At 35.7% G+C, this 15977-nt stretch overlaps 1 protein-coding gene across 42 annotated transcripts in view; it reads left to right on the top strand.

Moving 5' to 3' along the window:
- CLASP2 (cytoplasmic linker associated protein 2) overlaps positions 1–15658 on the top strand; it is a 143953-nt gene extending 128295 nt beyond the window's left edge. For all 42 annotated transcript variants that reach the window (XM_050331649.1, XM_050331627.1, XM_050331794.1 and 39 more), the window contains 9 exons: positions 26–169; positions 594–700; positions 2067–2220; positions 2928–3156; positions 7511–7704; positions 8498–8626; positions 9463–9669; positions 10786–10902; positions 11961–15658. In XM_050331649.1, the coding sequence (XP_050187606.1) occupies positions 26–169; positions 594–700; positions 2067–2220; positions 2928–3156; positions 7511–7704; positions 8498–8626; positions 9463–9669; positions 10786–10902; positions 11961–12047 (1368 nt within the window). In that variant the 3' untranslated portion in view covers positions 12048–15658. The remainder of the gene's footprint in view (positions 1–25; positions 170–593; positions 701–2066; positions 2221–2927; positions 3157–7510; positions 7705–8497; positions 8627–9462; positions 9670–10785; positions 10903–11960) is intronic.
- Positions 15659–15977: the final 319 nt, after the last annotated feature.

Raw genomic sequence — 15977 nt, 5'->3', positions numbered from 1 at the left:
TTCAATTTGTATTTTCTTCTTGTAGGCTGCACAGTCAGTGCTGATTTCCCTTTTTGAACTCAACACTCCAGAGTTTACAATGCTATTGGGTGCTTTACCAAAAACGTTTCAGGATGGAGCTACAAAGCTTCTCCATAATCATCTCCGGAATACAGGCAATAGTGGTCAGGTATCTACACCTCTGTTACTATTCTTTCTGAAGTAATTGGTGTTTTGAACATAAACCCATTTCAGTAGAGTTATTTGTGAGAGCAAGAAGGTTGACAGAGGAGGAAAGGTAATCCAGATCTATATAGCTGATACCACTCTTTATGGAATGACTTTTCTTATTCCTGTAGAATTAAAGTTGCTAAGTCTTTGTTGCTTCCAGGTGACTTAATAAGTTTCAAAGTGCTTTTTAAGAGTAGCTTATCTTTTACTTTCTAATTTCAAAGTTACACAGGATTGAAGTCGCTAGTAATTGTTTAGCCAATCCAAGAAAGTAATAGAAGCTCTTTAAATGTTTCTGGGCACTAGAAAATAAATACAATAATGTAAAAAGGGAAGCTGAAGTCCTACTGGAGTATCTCTTCTCACCTCTCCTCCTTCTCCAGGGATCGATGGGAAGTCCTTTAACAAGACCTACTCCACGCTCCCCAGCAAGTTGGTCAAGTCCTCTCACTTCCCCAACCAATACATCGCAGAACACTTTGTCACCAAGGTGATGTAGGCTGGTGGTGTTACAATTTTGCATCTAAGGTTTCATTGCCATGAAACATTATACAAAGTGGTAACCCCAAAACATGAGGAAAACTTGGCACAAAATGACAGATGCTCAAAAATAGTCACTCTTCCTCCACAGAATGATAGTACAGATAGTATGTTGACAAGTGCCAAAGCTGGCCTGAGGTGCGAAAGAGCTGTGCATTTTGGTGTGCAAATGGTTTAGCAAGGGAAGGAACAGAAGTGTTCACCTCTAATAAATGTTAGAATATGTCAACTGAGTGTGTTGGGTAAACTCCAGTCGACAACTAAGCATCACATGACCACTCACTCCCCTGTGGCAGGATAGAGGAGACAGTCTGAGTATAAAAGTGAGAAAACTCCAGCACTGTAATAGGTAAAGCAAAAAGCTGCTTGTGCAAGCACAATGAAACAAGGAATTCATTCACCACTTCCCATGGTTGCCGGGTATTCAGCTGTCCCCAGGGAAAGCAGGACCCTATCACTTGTAACAGTGACTCGGGAAGACAATTGCCATCTCTCTAAACGTCCCCCTTCCTCCTTCTTCCCTCAGCTTTATATGCTGATCCACACAGTATGGAACATCATCTCTTTGGTCAGTTGGAGTCAGCTGTCCTGGTTGTGTCCTCTCCCTGCTCCATGTGCACACCCAGCCCCACTCACTGGCAGGGCTGTGTGAGGAGCAGTAAAGGCCTTGGCTCTGTGTAAGCACTGCTCAGCAGTAACTAAAACATCCCTGAATTATCAACCCTGTTTCCAGCACAAATCCAAGCATAAGCTCTTACCTGTTACTTTGAAGACAATTAACTCTGTCTCAGCCAAAACCAGCACAGTGGGTCATCAAACCAGACTTAATATTGGGAAGAAGAAAGAATTAAGAGTTTTTAAATGTTTTTTGTGGTACCCATCTTGCTAGTGAAGTGGACTTTGTAATTTTGCTTTTACCAGTCAACTTCCTGTTGAGTTTTATCAATCATTCTTACTTTGGAACTTTTTTTCAGAAAGATGATGGTGTAAAACTTCCAGCTGTTTCAAACTCAGTAGAGTAAAACTGAGCAAAAGAAGTTTGTTTCTTCAGGCAGATGCTGCTATACAATGTAGCCTTCCCTTGGCCGCTTCCTCTCAGTGCTTTCTGTGTCAGTGGCAGTATACCTTGCTAAGACATACCATAATACAGTTTTGTATTGTGAAAGCCAGATTGCTTTCTTAATGTATTTCAAGAAAAGTGATAATTTTATTAATATCTCTTGAGTCTCTGTAGTTGTCTGTTAATGTGATTTAAAAATACGAGGTCACAAAATAAATCTTATCTTATTTCCTGTGTCCTTCTTTGTGACCCACAGTGCATTTGACTATGACACTGAAAATATGAATTCTGAAGATATTTACAGCTCTCTTCGTGGAGTCACTGAAGCCATTCAGAATTTCAGTTTTCGTAGTCAGGAAGATATGAATGAGCCTGTAAAACGAGATGCTAAAAAAGATGATGGTGATTCGGTGAGTATTTAAACTCAGTGCATCTTGATATCAGCAAACTAAGCCAGTGTCTGATTGATTACAGATGATAACACATCTGTGTCAGGAGGTTTATGTCTTACGACTTCTGAAATTGGATGTTTCTTCTGAATTGAACTTCAGAACTTTAGAAAAATATGTTCCTAGTCTTGAACCACATTTTGAAAATATAAGTAGCATTGCCTGTTTATTTTAAAATGTTAACAGATTAAGAACAGATGATCTTGCAAAACAGCTGGAGTTCAGTTTTTGAGAACCTTGCACCCTAATATATGTTTTCCTGAAGGTTTTATTTACATTTTACAAAACCTATGGGTTTTTCAGTGCTACGTGTGGTGTTTAAAAATTCTACTTCTGTGGAACTTTGGCTTTGAGATTTGTTGAGCTTGCCAAATATGCATATGCTTAAACACATTTTAAATTACTTTGCATCAAACTTGTGACCTAAAATACTGACAGCTGTTTCTAGTTCATAACTTTTTTTGCACTATGTACACTTTCCTTTGTTTTGGTTTTTTGTTTAGTTAGGTTTTTTTTGAGAAAAGCAAGGTTTAGGGAACTCTTTCAAAGACTACTTATTTGCAGGCTAGTTTGAAATCTGTAAGCTTTGGCTACGTAAATGAATTGGTAATCTAGTGAGCTGAAAGGTGTGTCATATTTCATATGTTCATGTAATATTTCTCCTGCAGATTTGCAGCGCTTCTGGCATAGTAGACATACGAGCAGGAAGTGGTGTGAGCGATACAGGCCGAACAGCCCTTGATAACAAAACATCGTTACTCAACACGATGCCTCCCCACTCCTCGCCACGCTCACGAGATTACAACCCATACAACTACTCCGATGGTATCGGTCCATTTAATAAATCTGCTTTGAAAGAAGCCATGTTTGATGACGATGCAGAGCAGTTTCCTGATGGTAAGCTTCAGATTACATTCTGTGTTGGAAGAAAAATTGTGAGATATTCCATCTTCGAGTTCGATTTCTGAATTTATTGTGAGCAATGTATGTGGTGACAGTGCCACTTCTTTGAGAGGTTGTTACAAATATTGTGTTTTGAACTAGCTTACCTGTTAGTAATCCATTTGAGTTACATTGTGAGGTTTCCTGGTGTTCATAGAAATCAAGGATAAAAATTAGGTAAATACTGAACTATATTATGCAGTAACTTCTGGTAGCACATCCTGTAGCAGTATTGTCAGTATAAATTTACTTCTCGGATTGCTTTGTGATTGAAATTTAAAGGGGGAGGGTGGGGAAAATATTTACTGCAAGGAAGTAAAACTGGATCAAACCAGTTAGGGAATTAGGTGAAAGATTAAGTATTTTGTTAGTAATATATTTGTATTTGAAACATGACACTGGCATTTTCTATTGACTAAACATTCTGTCAAAACAAAACAAACAAGCTTTTTACCAGGAAGGTAGTTCATTTAGCCCATGTAAATCCAGGAACTTTGGAACTTCCAAAACTGCTGTTTTGGAAGATTCTAGATCCACCTTAAAATATTTATCAGTATATCTTTGGGTAATTTTTTGTATCTAAATGTTGGGAAGGTTCCAAAGTTACAGTATTATCATTACTTTAATAAGCAGTCACTGGTTCTCATAATCTGGTATTCATTGTTGTTGGTATTTCATATTCAGCTATAGATTAAATAAACTTATTTCTTAATAGTGAGGGACAAATTAATTTTCCCCTTTCTGCCTCTTTTGCATCTATCATACAGCTGTGTTATAGAAACTGTTGAAAAACAAAGTTATTTTCTGACATGGTATTTTCTTCACTATTCTATAAGTTGGCTTTAAGTTTGCATTAAATAAAAACAAATCCAAGTAAGGTACATTTCTCTTTGTTTTCTGTTTCATGAAGAGGCATATAGTATAGCCAATTATCTTCTGAAAAAGGTTGAGAGGAAAGCAGATTTTTACAGATCATGTCATGTACATCTTAATAATTAAGTAGCTTTGCCAGGCACATACAGAACCAGTTTATGATTGAGATTCTGTATTCCAGGGATCCCATTTTACATGGGGAAAGCATCTTTATACCTTCTGACAACTTATTTCTGGATATTGCATTAAACCAAATGCAGTCTGTGTTGCGCCAGCAAGGTCTGGTTTTGTAAAAACTCATGACTGGCTGGAATAAAGCATTCCCATCCAGTATTAGTTTGTCCTGGCTGGAGCAGTACTGGAGTGCATTATTTAGGTCTGCCCTTTAATGGAGCTTAATAAAGTACTTGCTTTCATTGCTGTGTTCGTTCACCCTTAGTAGTTAGTTATATCACAACCATTTTGTCATTTGTGTGTTGCTTTTAGAATTTCACCCAAGATAACTTGGAAAAAGTCTTCATGAGAAAAGATACACTTGGCAAAATACATTGCACCTACAGTTCCTCAGTTAGGAGTTGTATGCTTTTCCCATAAACCTGAAGGGCTTGTTGGACATCAGATTTCAGTTTTCAGAAACTCCACAGAATTGCTGCTTGTTCACGACAGAAAATTATGTTAGTACTGGACTCCCAGCTATTCTGTTGTGTATTACTGGGAAAAAAGATGTGGAAATACAGGGATAGGTGGGAAAACCTTAGCTGCTGACATAAGTCCTGTCAGCAGCACTGGGATACAAATGTGTGTTCTGCAGATGGTTTGTCTAGAAGTTGAAAATTTCCAGTAGAGGAGATGTCACCATGTAACCTCACATGGCCATTTGAGTGTTTCGCCTCTCTTACAGTAAAAAGGTTTTCAGAGTAACAGCCTAAATCTTCCAACCACTTGCACTTTGTTTTTTCCCCAGGGAAATGCTCTTTATCTGAAGCATAGGAAAACTTGGCCTTCAAAGTCACTTCCAGACTCCTTAAAAGCAGTTCCCAGTGTCTGTTTGAGAAACAGTGTTCTTCTCTGAAGAAGCTATTTACTTTACCTTATTTCCATGGATTGTGTTTTCCAATTTCCTTTTTACCTACCACTTTGTATATGGGCTTAAGATTTCTGCTTCTTGTGTCTTACCTTACACTTAGCATCATTTTTTCTTTCAGACCATTACTCTGATTTATTATGATAATTTTCGATTTTTATCCTGTTCTCCAGAATGTTTGCAGTTGCTCTTAAGTTGATGTCATCTGCATATTTTATATTCATTCTATAGTATTAACAAAAGCATCAAACAGAACCAGGCTCTGCACAGACCTGAGCAAGGACATGACTTGTATGCCCCTAAATTAATAGAAAGACATTTATAGTCCAGTCACCCTGCAAGTGATTCATCAAGTTTTACCCCAGCTTCATTTGCTTTTTTGACCATCATGTTTGCATGCCTTTTGTATTAAGATGCTATGGGTGACAGTAAGAAAATCTTTCCTAAATTGAGGATATACTTATATGTTCCCTTTGAACCCCTACACTGTTTATCCTGTCAAAAAGATATTATTTGATTGGTTTTAGAAGAGCTCTTCGTCAAATATTTAACACTCTAATGCATATTTTAATTCATTCAGATGGAAAAACTGCATCTCATCTTCTTCATTTGTGTTTTTTTTTTTCTTTCTGAAAAAGAAATTTTGAGAGTAGACTTTGAACATGACTTCTCTCCTGCTTCTCCGTTCTTATCTGCAGAATGTTTGGAAATTAAACACTAGGTGCAAAGTCATACAAAGGAATGGAAAATACAGGCTGTGAAGGCACACCCCTCTTGGTTATCTTCATGTTTTTCAGGAATTTCAGTTATTTCCTTGACTAATGAAGCTTCTTTCCTCCCATTATTCCTGCATGGGCATGGCTGCTCTACTCTCCTGTCTTTACCCCTTCCCTCCATAGGTTAAAGATGACACCATATTGAAAATGCTTTATTTAAACTGATATGGGTAGTTTTGCTAGTTAAGTGCCAGTATGCATTCCCTGAAATAGAATTTGCTATAGCTGTAATGCTCACAATTTAGTAGAACATGCATAAGAGTTTGGGCAATAAAAATAATGATCTTGCTTCTGTAAAAGCGATTGTCCATTCTGCTCATCTCTGCTAATTAATAACTCACCTAATGCAATTTCACTCTGTCCTTTAGTCAAACATTAATCATCCATTAATACAGAGACAGCAGAAGTGCTTGCAGTTTGCTTTCAGGTCCTCGTGCTCCTGTTTATTCATGCAAAACAGAATGCAAATAGGAATGTGGGGTTCAGAACCAGCATGATTTTCATGGTAACTCATGTGTGATTTTAAGATACTTGATTTTATGGTATTCAGCTTTTTTCTTTGTGCAAGTGCTTTGTACAGCATTTACAAGTTACAGTATTGAATCCAAGATGTTCAAGGGCTATGGTTTCTCAGTATATGATATAGTTAATTTGTTATGGAGAATATATTTTGTGTGTTAATAAGTGGAATCATTTCAGAAAAGATGCGATGCAGGAACATGTGCATTTTATGCCAATAATTCCAAACTTTTTCCAGAAAAAAAGGCATATTGCTGTTAAGTCTCAGTGCAAAGATGGAAGCTATGTATATGCTTTTCTTTCTTAGAGGCTGAATGGATTTCAATGATGGAATAAAGGCAACAACTTGATATTTAATTATCATTAAGACCATTTTTAAATTTCTGGACTATCTGCAGATACCTCTGTTTGCAGTCCAGTGTTTATAAATATGGCATGTGTCACCAATGCATTTTTCCATCATCATAGAATCCTCTCTAATCAAAACTAAAATCCAGGGCCATCTCATAATTACTTGCTGTCAGGAATCTCCATTGGACAAATGGCCTGATCTGCTTTTATTTCAGCTGTTTTGTACCAAGCACCATTGTTGTACATTTTTTCCCCCTTGTTTGTGTTAGCAACCTAGCTATTGTTGTGGGATCGTGGCTTAGAAAAGACTGAACAGTTCTGTAATACCAACAGAGAAAAGACAAATTTTTCATCTTGGATGGAAGGGTCAAATGGGAAAGGTGGCACTTTGTGGCACTTTGTGGCACAGTGTAGGTCAGATTTGGGTACTGCAAGCATTAAAACTCCAGCAGTAAACTAGCCTGCAAGGGTTTGCTTATTTTGCAGTATCATTGTAAGAGTTTTTTGGTGATTTTAAGCTTGTTCAGCAAGGTTGGCTGCACTGAAAATGTGGTAGCCAAATTGCGGTTTTTGCAGACAAATTTTGGGGAAAAAATAAAAGCATGCTAGAAAGCCAGCTAGCCATCTTAGAAAATATCCTTCAGTTGTACACTAATATTTATTTGCAGTGATCCAGGAACTGTGTCTGTGTATTCCTTTTTGACAGAGCCTTCCATGGACCATTCTGACCTGGTTGCAGAGTTACTGAAGGAGTTATCAAACCATAATGAGAGAGTTGAGGAAAGAAAGGCTGCCCTGTACGAGCTCATGAAGTTAACTCCAGAAGAGTCTTTTAGTGTTTGGGATGAACACTTCAAAACAATACTCCTTTTGCTGCTTGAAACACTTGGAGATAAAGAGGTAAATTCAGATTAACCCAGTTAAGACTGTTAACAGAGCACATTGCTTACTTTCAGTATCTTTAAAATTTGAAAGGGCACAAATTCCAGTGAGTGTTGGGAAAAAAAAGAAACAAAAAAAACTAACAAACTATGGAAATACAAAAATGTCATGAAGTCTGAGAGCTCTGATGGTGAAAAGGGCATCAGTGATACTTTTACCTTTCAATATTCCTATTTGTTGATTTTGACACGATAGCTTGAATGAAGTGGTTTTTTCACTGGGATTCAAATCTTAACTGTTAATAGCTTTTGAAGGAATCTAAAGTGTCAAAACATCATGTGTGGCAAAGCATTTAAAAATATATTTCTAAAATACAGTAATGCTTATTGTGAAGAGACTGAGTTGTTCATAATTGTTCTCTACAAAGGCCATGTGTTTGAAATTACTGAGGATTAAAAAGACACTAATACTTGTGTTTGATTTTTTAAAAAATCGTATACAAAATTGTATTTGCACATGAGTTTTATCAGCCCTCGTGTTTGCAACTTAACTTCTGGGTAGCATAGATAATTTAAATTAGTTTAGCAGTGTGTTTATGATATGCCACCTGAATTTTCTGCGAAAAGAGAGATTGAGAAGATTTTTTTTTCCTAACTTTATCTGTTAACACTAGGTTCAGGCTGTATATATATGCAGAGCATAATTTGATATTTTTCCATTATTAAAGGCTTTCTCAGCAGCTCAACAAATGTTAAAAGCATTTGTCTGTTTAAAGATACATAACTCATTTAATTTTATATTTAACCTTTAGCATGCAATTAGAGCTTTGGCACTGAAAGTTCTAAGAGAAATTCTAAGAAACCAACCAGCAAGGTTTAAGAATTACGCAGAGCTCACAATCATGAAGACATTAGAAGCACATAAGGATCCTCATAAGGAGGTTAGTAATCAGTTATTTCATTTGTTTAAGGTTATGACAACTTATTACAAGATGAAACAGCTGTCCAGAAAATGTCCAGCTCTAATGAGGAAGTAATGTGTTTAATATCAAGCATATTATTGTATGTTTAACATGAGTATGTAAGAAAAAAACCCTGTGGATGGTGTAAGGAATGTATCAAAGGGGGAGTTGGTTTTGGCCAAGAATAGTGAGGGAATTCAGAAGGAGAAGGTTAACTGTAATCTTGCTCAAAAGTATTTGTGATGCCTGCCTACACAGTAAAGGGTAATGCATGTTTCTCCTATAGATAACAGGTGCCACCACAGCACGAATATGAAGATCCGATGTTAATTTTCTCCCTTGTGCCCATGTTGTGTCTTGAACTCCTGTTACCTCTTGACTTTCTATCTAATTACTCTTGTTCTGCTTCTTCTTCATATTCTTCAGGATTAAAGTACTCTCTCGTCATAGTTTCTTTCAAAGTTAGAGCAGAAGAAAAAGAGCTAGATTGACTTCTAGAAGTAGGAATCTAGGCATATTGTTAAACATTCATTTGAAATGAATGTGAAAACATGTTTTATCAGTGATCACTGACCTAACAAGCAATAACAAATGACAAGAAATTATATGTTGGCAAAGGTAATACGAAGAAGAATCGTGTTTTTAAGAAATTATGTCCAACGGTTAGAATTAATTACCTCTTCACATATTTTTACAATATTGTAGAACTCTTGATAGGAAATATTTATGCTCAAATTTAGTGCCAGACAACAAACCATGATGTACCAGTCTCATATGAATAATTTTTCCATGTCTTTTATTTATTCTTTCAATAGGTGGTGAGATCTGCTGAAGAAGCTGCTTCCATGCTGGCCACTTCCATTAGCCCGGATCAGTGCATCAAAGTTCTCTGTCCAATTATCCAAACTGCAGATTACCCCATTAATCTGGCTGCAATCAAAATGCAGACAAAAGTTATAGAAAGAGTATCTAAAGAAACCCTTACTCAACTTCTACCAGAGATTGTGCCAGGTCTAATACAGGTAAGAAGAGAAGAAAGAAGACAAGAGAGGAAAACAAACAAACAAAAGATTCTGTTTACATAAGAATTGCAGAGACTTTTTAAAAATAATATCACTTGGTTCTCATGAAGGGTTTCACGTGTCTGATTGTTGATGGCTGCCTTGACCCAAAATAACTCAGATAGTGGGAACAAACTCTTTGATTAGCAGGGAGCTCAATTATAACTGTGATTAGGACTCAAAGACAATGTCAGTGGGATATAAAGCACCGGTTGTAGTTAAGCTTGGTAAATGCTTTTAGTTACAAAATAATTTCTATTGTTTGTACCTTTTTCCAGGTTATATAATTTGGTCTGAAACTGTCCATGTTGTGTTTGTGTGTAATGTTGAGTTTTATAGCTTGGGGTTTGGGGGAGGCAAGAGGAAAGAAGCAGTTGTTTGGGAAAAGTTAAATAAAACAAGAAGAATATCAGAGGTTTCTCTTCCTTTGTCTTTAAAAATAAATTCTTTCCTACCTTATCAAGAGCCAAAGTATTCCATCTGGTGGATAAAGAATTTTCAGAGTTGACAGCTACATTCTACAGATGTCTGTCTTTAATCTGCAGGAAAGTAGAGGCAGAGAAGAGACCTTCTGAGAAGGGATTGTGAGTGAGACAGCCAGGCATGGGATGCTAGCAAAGTGGCAAAACAAACAAAAATCATTAAAGAAAGAGATGAGTGTTAACAAAAGAATTTTTAGCTGTTAAGAGAGTTGTTCTCTCAGAGTTAGGAAGCTCTAAACTGTGACTGGTCTTCTGCTTTAAGTAAATATCTGTATAATCTAGAACAGTTCTCTTAACATGCTCCCTTATTGCATGACAGAAACTCTGTTTTCAGTGTAACTTAGGAACAAGATTGTGTGGGTTTTAAATTCAGCCTGGAAAATGATTATCAATGGTGATTAATAAGCAGCCTGCTTTTTAACTGCATGCTCTGTATTTGCGTGTTTGTTTTGTTGTTGGAATGCTTCATTGGGCTACACTAGCATTAATTTACTGTAGGCTTCAATGTATTTATTATAGTAAATAAGTAAATAGCTTTCTGAGGCTTTTAATCATTAACTGATAAGGTATTAATGTTAATTTTATTGCTTTCTAGGGTTATGATAATTCAGAGAGCAGCGTTCGTAAGGCATGTGTTTTCTGCCTTGTAGCCATTCATGCAGTAATTGGTGATGAACTAAAACCGCATCTCAGTCAACTCACTGGCAGTAAAGTAAGTAAAAGATACCATTTAAAGAAATCTTGGTTATAATTGCATGTATGCATTTGCATTTTGGTTGCCGTTGCCAGAAAGTTTCAATAAATTATGTACTTGAAAGAGAGTATCAGGACTGCTGAAACCCTGGGAGGATTAATACAACTTCACCATAAAATATTCAAAACTGAAAGTCCGTAGGTATTTATTTATGCAAGTCTACAAACTTTAGCGTCAAGATAATTCCTAAACTGTGTTTCTTAGTGCTTTTTAACGTGTTTTGTTACTTGTATGCAGGTAGTAGGGATAATGGGTATACTCAGCATGGCTTTTCCTATCAGTATTTCTTGTCTTGTTTTTCATGCAAGTTCTGATTGGAAAATAAGGAATGTAACATGTAGATGTTAGATACAGAAGTTTTATTTATCCTTCCTCGTTATTTTACTTTCATCAGTCCTTTCAGTACCTCTAATTTGAAATAATAGTAATCAGTCTGTGGTCCTTTTTGTTTCAGGGTATTTATGATTTTATTGTCATCTCTTACATGCAGTTTTTTGCATGTAAACTGTATATTAATTGTGAATGTCTTTGTCCTTGGGCATAAAGCAAGACAATTAATTTTCTGTATCTGTAAAGACTGTTAAATCTTAAAAATACTCTCTGGCAATGATTGTATTTAAAGTGATTCTAGACAATATTGGAAGTTTTAGTAAGTATCAGCATCAACAACTCCGATTAGAGGCTTAAACCTTAATATTAACTTAAAAGAAAAAATCAACATCATCATATTTAGAACAGCATTGTAATTTGAGGAAAATATTCCATTTATCTTAATCTAACTACCTTAGATTTCCTTGACATTCTTGAAGAAACTTGAGCACTTTCTTTGGGACAAATTTTGCTTGTGTTTGATGTTTTCATTGGCAAGTATGTTCCCTCTGAATCAGCTGTGCAAAATATAATTTTTATTTTGGGGAAAAGAAAAAGGATTATTGTCTCCTTTGTTGTACCATTCCTGTAGTCTGTCTGTACAGTTTGAAAATACTAAGCAAAGTGAATTTTTCTCAAATTTGCAGATGAAATTATTGAACCTCTACATCAAACGTGCACAAACAGGCTCTGGAGCAGGTGATACAGCAGCAGATATGTCTGGACAAAGCTAATGAAGCTGACAAGAGTTACCCAGGTCTCCTAAAGCAAGGGCAAGGCCCTCTTCAGTGAAAGGAAGATCCTTACATACAACTTCTGGAACTTTTTTCTTGGGTTTATTTTTTTCCCTTTCGTTTATTTTTTTGTTTGTTTGTTTGGGTTTTTGTTTTTTTTTCTTTAACCAACGGCTGTCATCAGCCTGCATGTGACTGTTGCAATAGAATTATTCCAAATCCAAGGAAAAAACAGTATTAACATCAGTTGATCAAAGCAGAATAAAATTTTAAAATAATCTTATCCATCAGTTACCCTGTTCATAATCCTCTGTGTCTTCCCATTAACTTTTGCCAGTGTTACTGTATTTAAAAAAAAGATTTTTTTTAATGCTAATTAAAAAGGTATGCTTTAAGCTTCAGAAGTTAAAATATAAATTCTGTTGCTTTACTCAGCTGCAGATAACATTACTTTTTTATTGCTGTTCTGTTGGAGTATCATGTCCTTCGCTAGAAGCAAGAAGTGATGTGAAACAAGGCTGAACTAGTCTGAACTGCAGTGAGACTCGTTCACTGTGTTGGTGGTTCATCATCTTATTTACAGCTTGTTTGGGATATTCTGGAGATTGAGAAATACGCCTATAAAAAGAAAGCTGGATTGATCCAGTTCTGTAAAAGTGATATTGTTCATTGGTTGTATGTTTGTTGCATAAATAAGAATTTAGTGTGCGCAGCAGAGGACTGGTACAACCAGTACCTCTTAATGTGGAAGACAGCCCTCCCCGGGTAGCACTGCAGACCTGGTGATAGTGTGGCAGTCTGCTATCGAGCAGCAGAGTTAATGGTCACTTGATGGACGTGAACCATCCTTGTCACCTTTCGTTCTTCAAGCAGGATGCTTCAGAATGGAGTGCTCTGCCCAAGCATGCTCAGTATGTACTTATCTTTATCACTAGAATGTTTCCTCTCAACCTAATTGCTGGAACAAGTAGTCTTGTATTGTAACTCACATGGGATTTTATGACAACAGTGCAGAAAACTATTTATTCCTTACCTTCCTAAAAGCACCAAGATTTTCTGCATTGAATTTAAATGGGGGGAGGCGGGGGAATAGTCACAAATGCTATGGATCTTGCCACCTTTTAATTTAAAGAAGAATATATATTTTGGATGAGTAGGAAAAGCTGCACCAAATTATTTGCATGGTTTTCTTGAATAGCATCCTCAAGACCCATCTGGATTAAGGTGTGGAAATGTTTCAAGGGTTTGTTTTTCCATTTTTGAAAAAGAATTAGTATATTGTGAATAATGGTTCTTTGTATTTATGAAGTTGATAATGGAAAGAGAACAAAGATGAGTAACTGTGTCCCTAAATGTTGTCTTTTTCTTTTTTCTTTTTCCTTTTTTTTTTTTTTTTTAAATTTTCATGTTTTTGATATGAGCAGCAAGCTGATTTAACTGAGAAATGGGATGAAACAGTGCCCTTCCCGGGAATGGTGGAACTTTTTTTTCCTGACTTTTTTTCCCTTTGACTGTGATGTTGTCTAGTTGTAGGAAGTGTATCCTGATAAGAGAGAAAACTGTGGTGCCAAGGATGATGATCTATGCTAGGCTAAAATTCTCTCTACCTCTTCAGGGTGACTAATTTTTGACTGAGCTGCTGCATATAGCACCCGGTAGAAAAACTATCTACAGAAAAAAAATCTTCTTTATTTTTGTTTTCCAAATTATCACTTAATGTGTATTCTGAACTCTACTCTTCAACATTGCAGCCAAATATCATAAGAAACTACTTACACACTTTACTTGCTAGGAACCCTGAAAAACAAAACTGAATAAAAAATTAAGTCAGATGCTTGTAGTTACATGAAAGGTTGTTTTTACTTTAGTTTGAAGTGAATGCAATAGAAAGAGCTAAGATGTGGTTATTAAAGAAGCAATGCCATTGCAGAGGTTTATTTGGAGGAAAAGTTGTAGAAATATATGTAAAGACTTAAAACCAAGACTGTCATAACTCATTGCTAGCCCTTTTTAGCAGCTACATCAAGAAAATAGTATCTCCTCTTTCTTTCCTTTGTTACGTGTAACATCCTTGTTGTTTTCTACTGTTTAATTACATTGTGTATTTATAGTTCTATGCTTACCATTGTGCATATACTGGCAATAAAATGTACATAACATTACTTAAAAGATTAGCAATGTATACATTCTGGTTTTCTGCTTTATTTGATCACATTCTATAAGAAAAATTATAAATGTGATTGATACAACATTGGTTTTAAAAAAAATTACCTTAATCTTCATGTTTTGTGTGTCCAAATGAAGTTTCTTTATATACTCTTGTTACTAAATCTGACTTGGCATTTGAGAACATGCTGTGAATATAGGTGTGCTAGACAAATTTTTACAAAATTGAATAGAGTCTTTATGAACACAGTTTCCTTCATCTAGGCAGATTTCTTGTTTATTATTTCATTCATTTGCACATTATGCATCATTTGCATTTTATTTTTTTAATATTTAAAAAAATATTTTTCAGTCTGCAATCTTGTAGTTTTTACATTTTGATTATACAAAAGGTCACTTAAAAAAATTGCACAAATGCTAGGCTTAATAGTCCTTCCTGTATGCTATTCCTGCATTTTCTGTAGGTGATATTTATTTTCAGAGGATCATTGCAAGATGACTGTTACTTGTCATCTTTTTGAAGATGCTATTTCATACTGAAAATATAAGTTATTGAAACATACAGTATATATATTCTGGATGGAACCTAGTTTTTTTATGTATAAACAAAAGTTGGTAAGAAAGAAATGGTTTTTATCCCCTGTATGACTAAAAAATTTTGCTCCGGGGGGGGGGGTGGGTGGAGAAAGATATTTACATAGAAGTTTGTTCATCAGTTTTGCTTTTAAGCCATTTTTAAATGTTTTAAGTGAAGATATCCCATGTATTAACAATCTGAATGCAATATATTTAAATTAATATTTTACTTACGGTATGACTAATTCTGTTTCCAGCAAAGATGGGGTTGCTATCTTTGTAAACAGGTAAAATCTGTTTATATTACATGAAGCTATCAGAATATAAAAATTTGGAAAGAAAATTATTTCCACAGCAGCCAGTTATCAGATTCTCACTGCATTGCTTTTGCCTTCATTTCCTATATTATAAATAGACATTAGCTCAGTTAAATTCAAGCAATGATTAGTCATGCCTTATGTTCCTGCTGGAGGTGGTTTCTCTAATGGATTAGCATAAAGATCTGGGAAAAACCAGGACGGTTATAAGTTGCTGTTCTTTCAGAAAGGGGTTCTATATGTTCTCTCTAATATCCTGTCAAGATAGGTCATTGCAGTCATTTGGATACCTAAATGTAATTCTTAAGGGTTGAGTTTGGGCTTAAAAAAAGGAGGAGAAGGAAAGCTACATGCAGAATCAGGATAAGAAATGCATATCTTGGATGTCTCAGACGTGGATGTCATTTGCTTTAAAGAATTTTGAGTAACATATTATGTTCAGCTGAAGCAAGGAAGTTGGGATAATAAATGTAAATTGAAAGGAGAGCTGATCATGTAAATTTTCCTGAGTTGGCTTGCTTGTTTGTTTTTGAAGATAAAGGTTGGAACAGATTGAGTTGTGTTTATTATTTGCGGTCTGAGTCCCAGAGCAAAAAGAACAAACATTTGTATCCTGAAACACTTACATATTCTTAAGTAGTTCCTATGAATCCTTAAACATTTAAGTAAATTCACAAACATACCCATGTAAAACTTCTATTGAGAATGCAGGCCCAAACTGCTCACGGTTTTAATTTTCAGCAGAGGAATTCAAATTGTGCATGTGACATGGTTCCTTTGCAAACAATCACAGAAGAGAAAATAATCTTGGGGAATAAATACATTGAATTACACTACAGTTACTCCCTATAGTAGCCAGTGAGAATGGTTC

This window comes from Myiozetetes cayanensis, unplaced genomic scaffold (assembly GCF_022539395.1).
Source record: "Myiozetetes cayanensis isolate MyiCay16 unplaced genomic scaffold, myiCay2020 scf1, whole genome shotgun sequence".
In the NCBI taxonomy this organism is placed as follows: Eukaryota; Metazoa; Chordata; class Aves; order Passeriformes; family Tyrannidae; genus Myiozetetes; species Myiozetetes cayanensis.
Note: the sequence above shows the minus strand (reverse complement) of the source record. Positions and strands in the feature narration are given on the sequence as shown.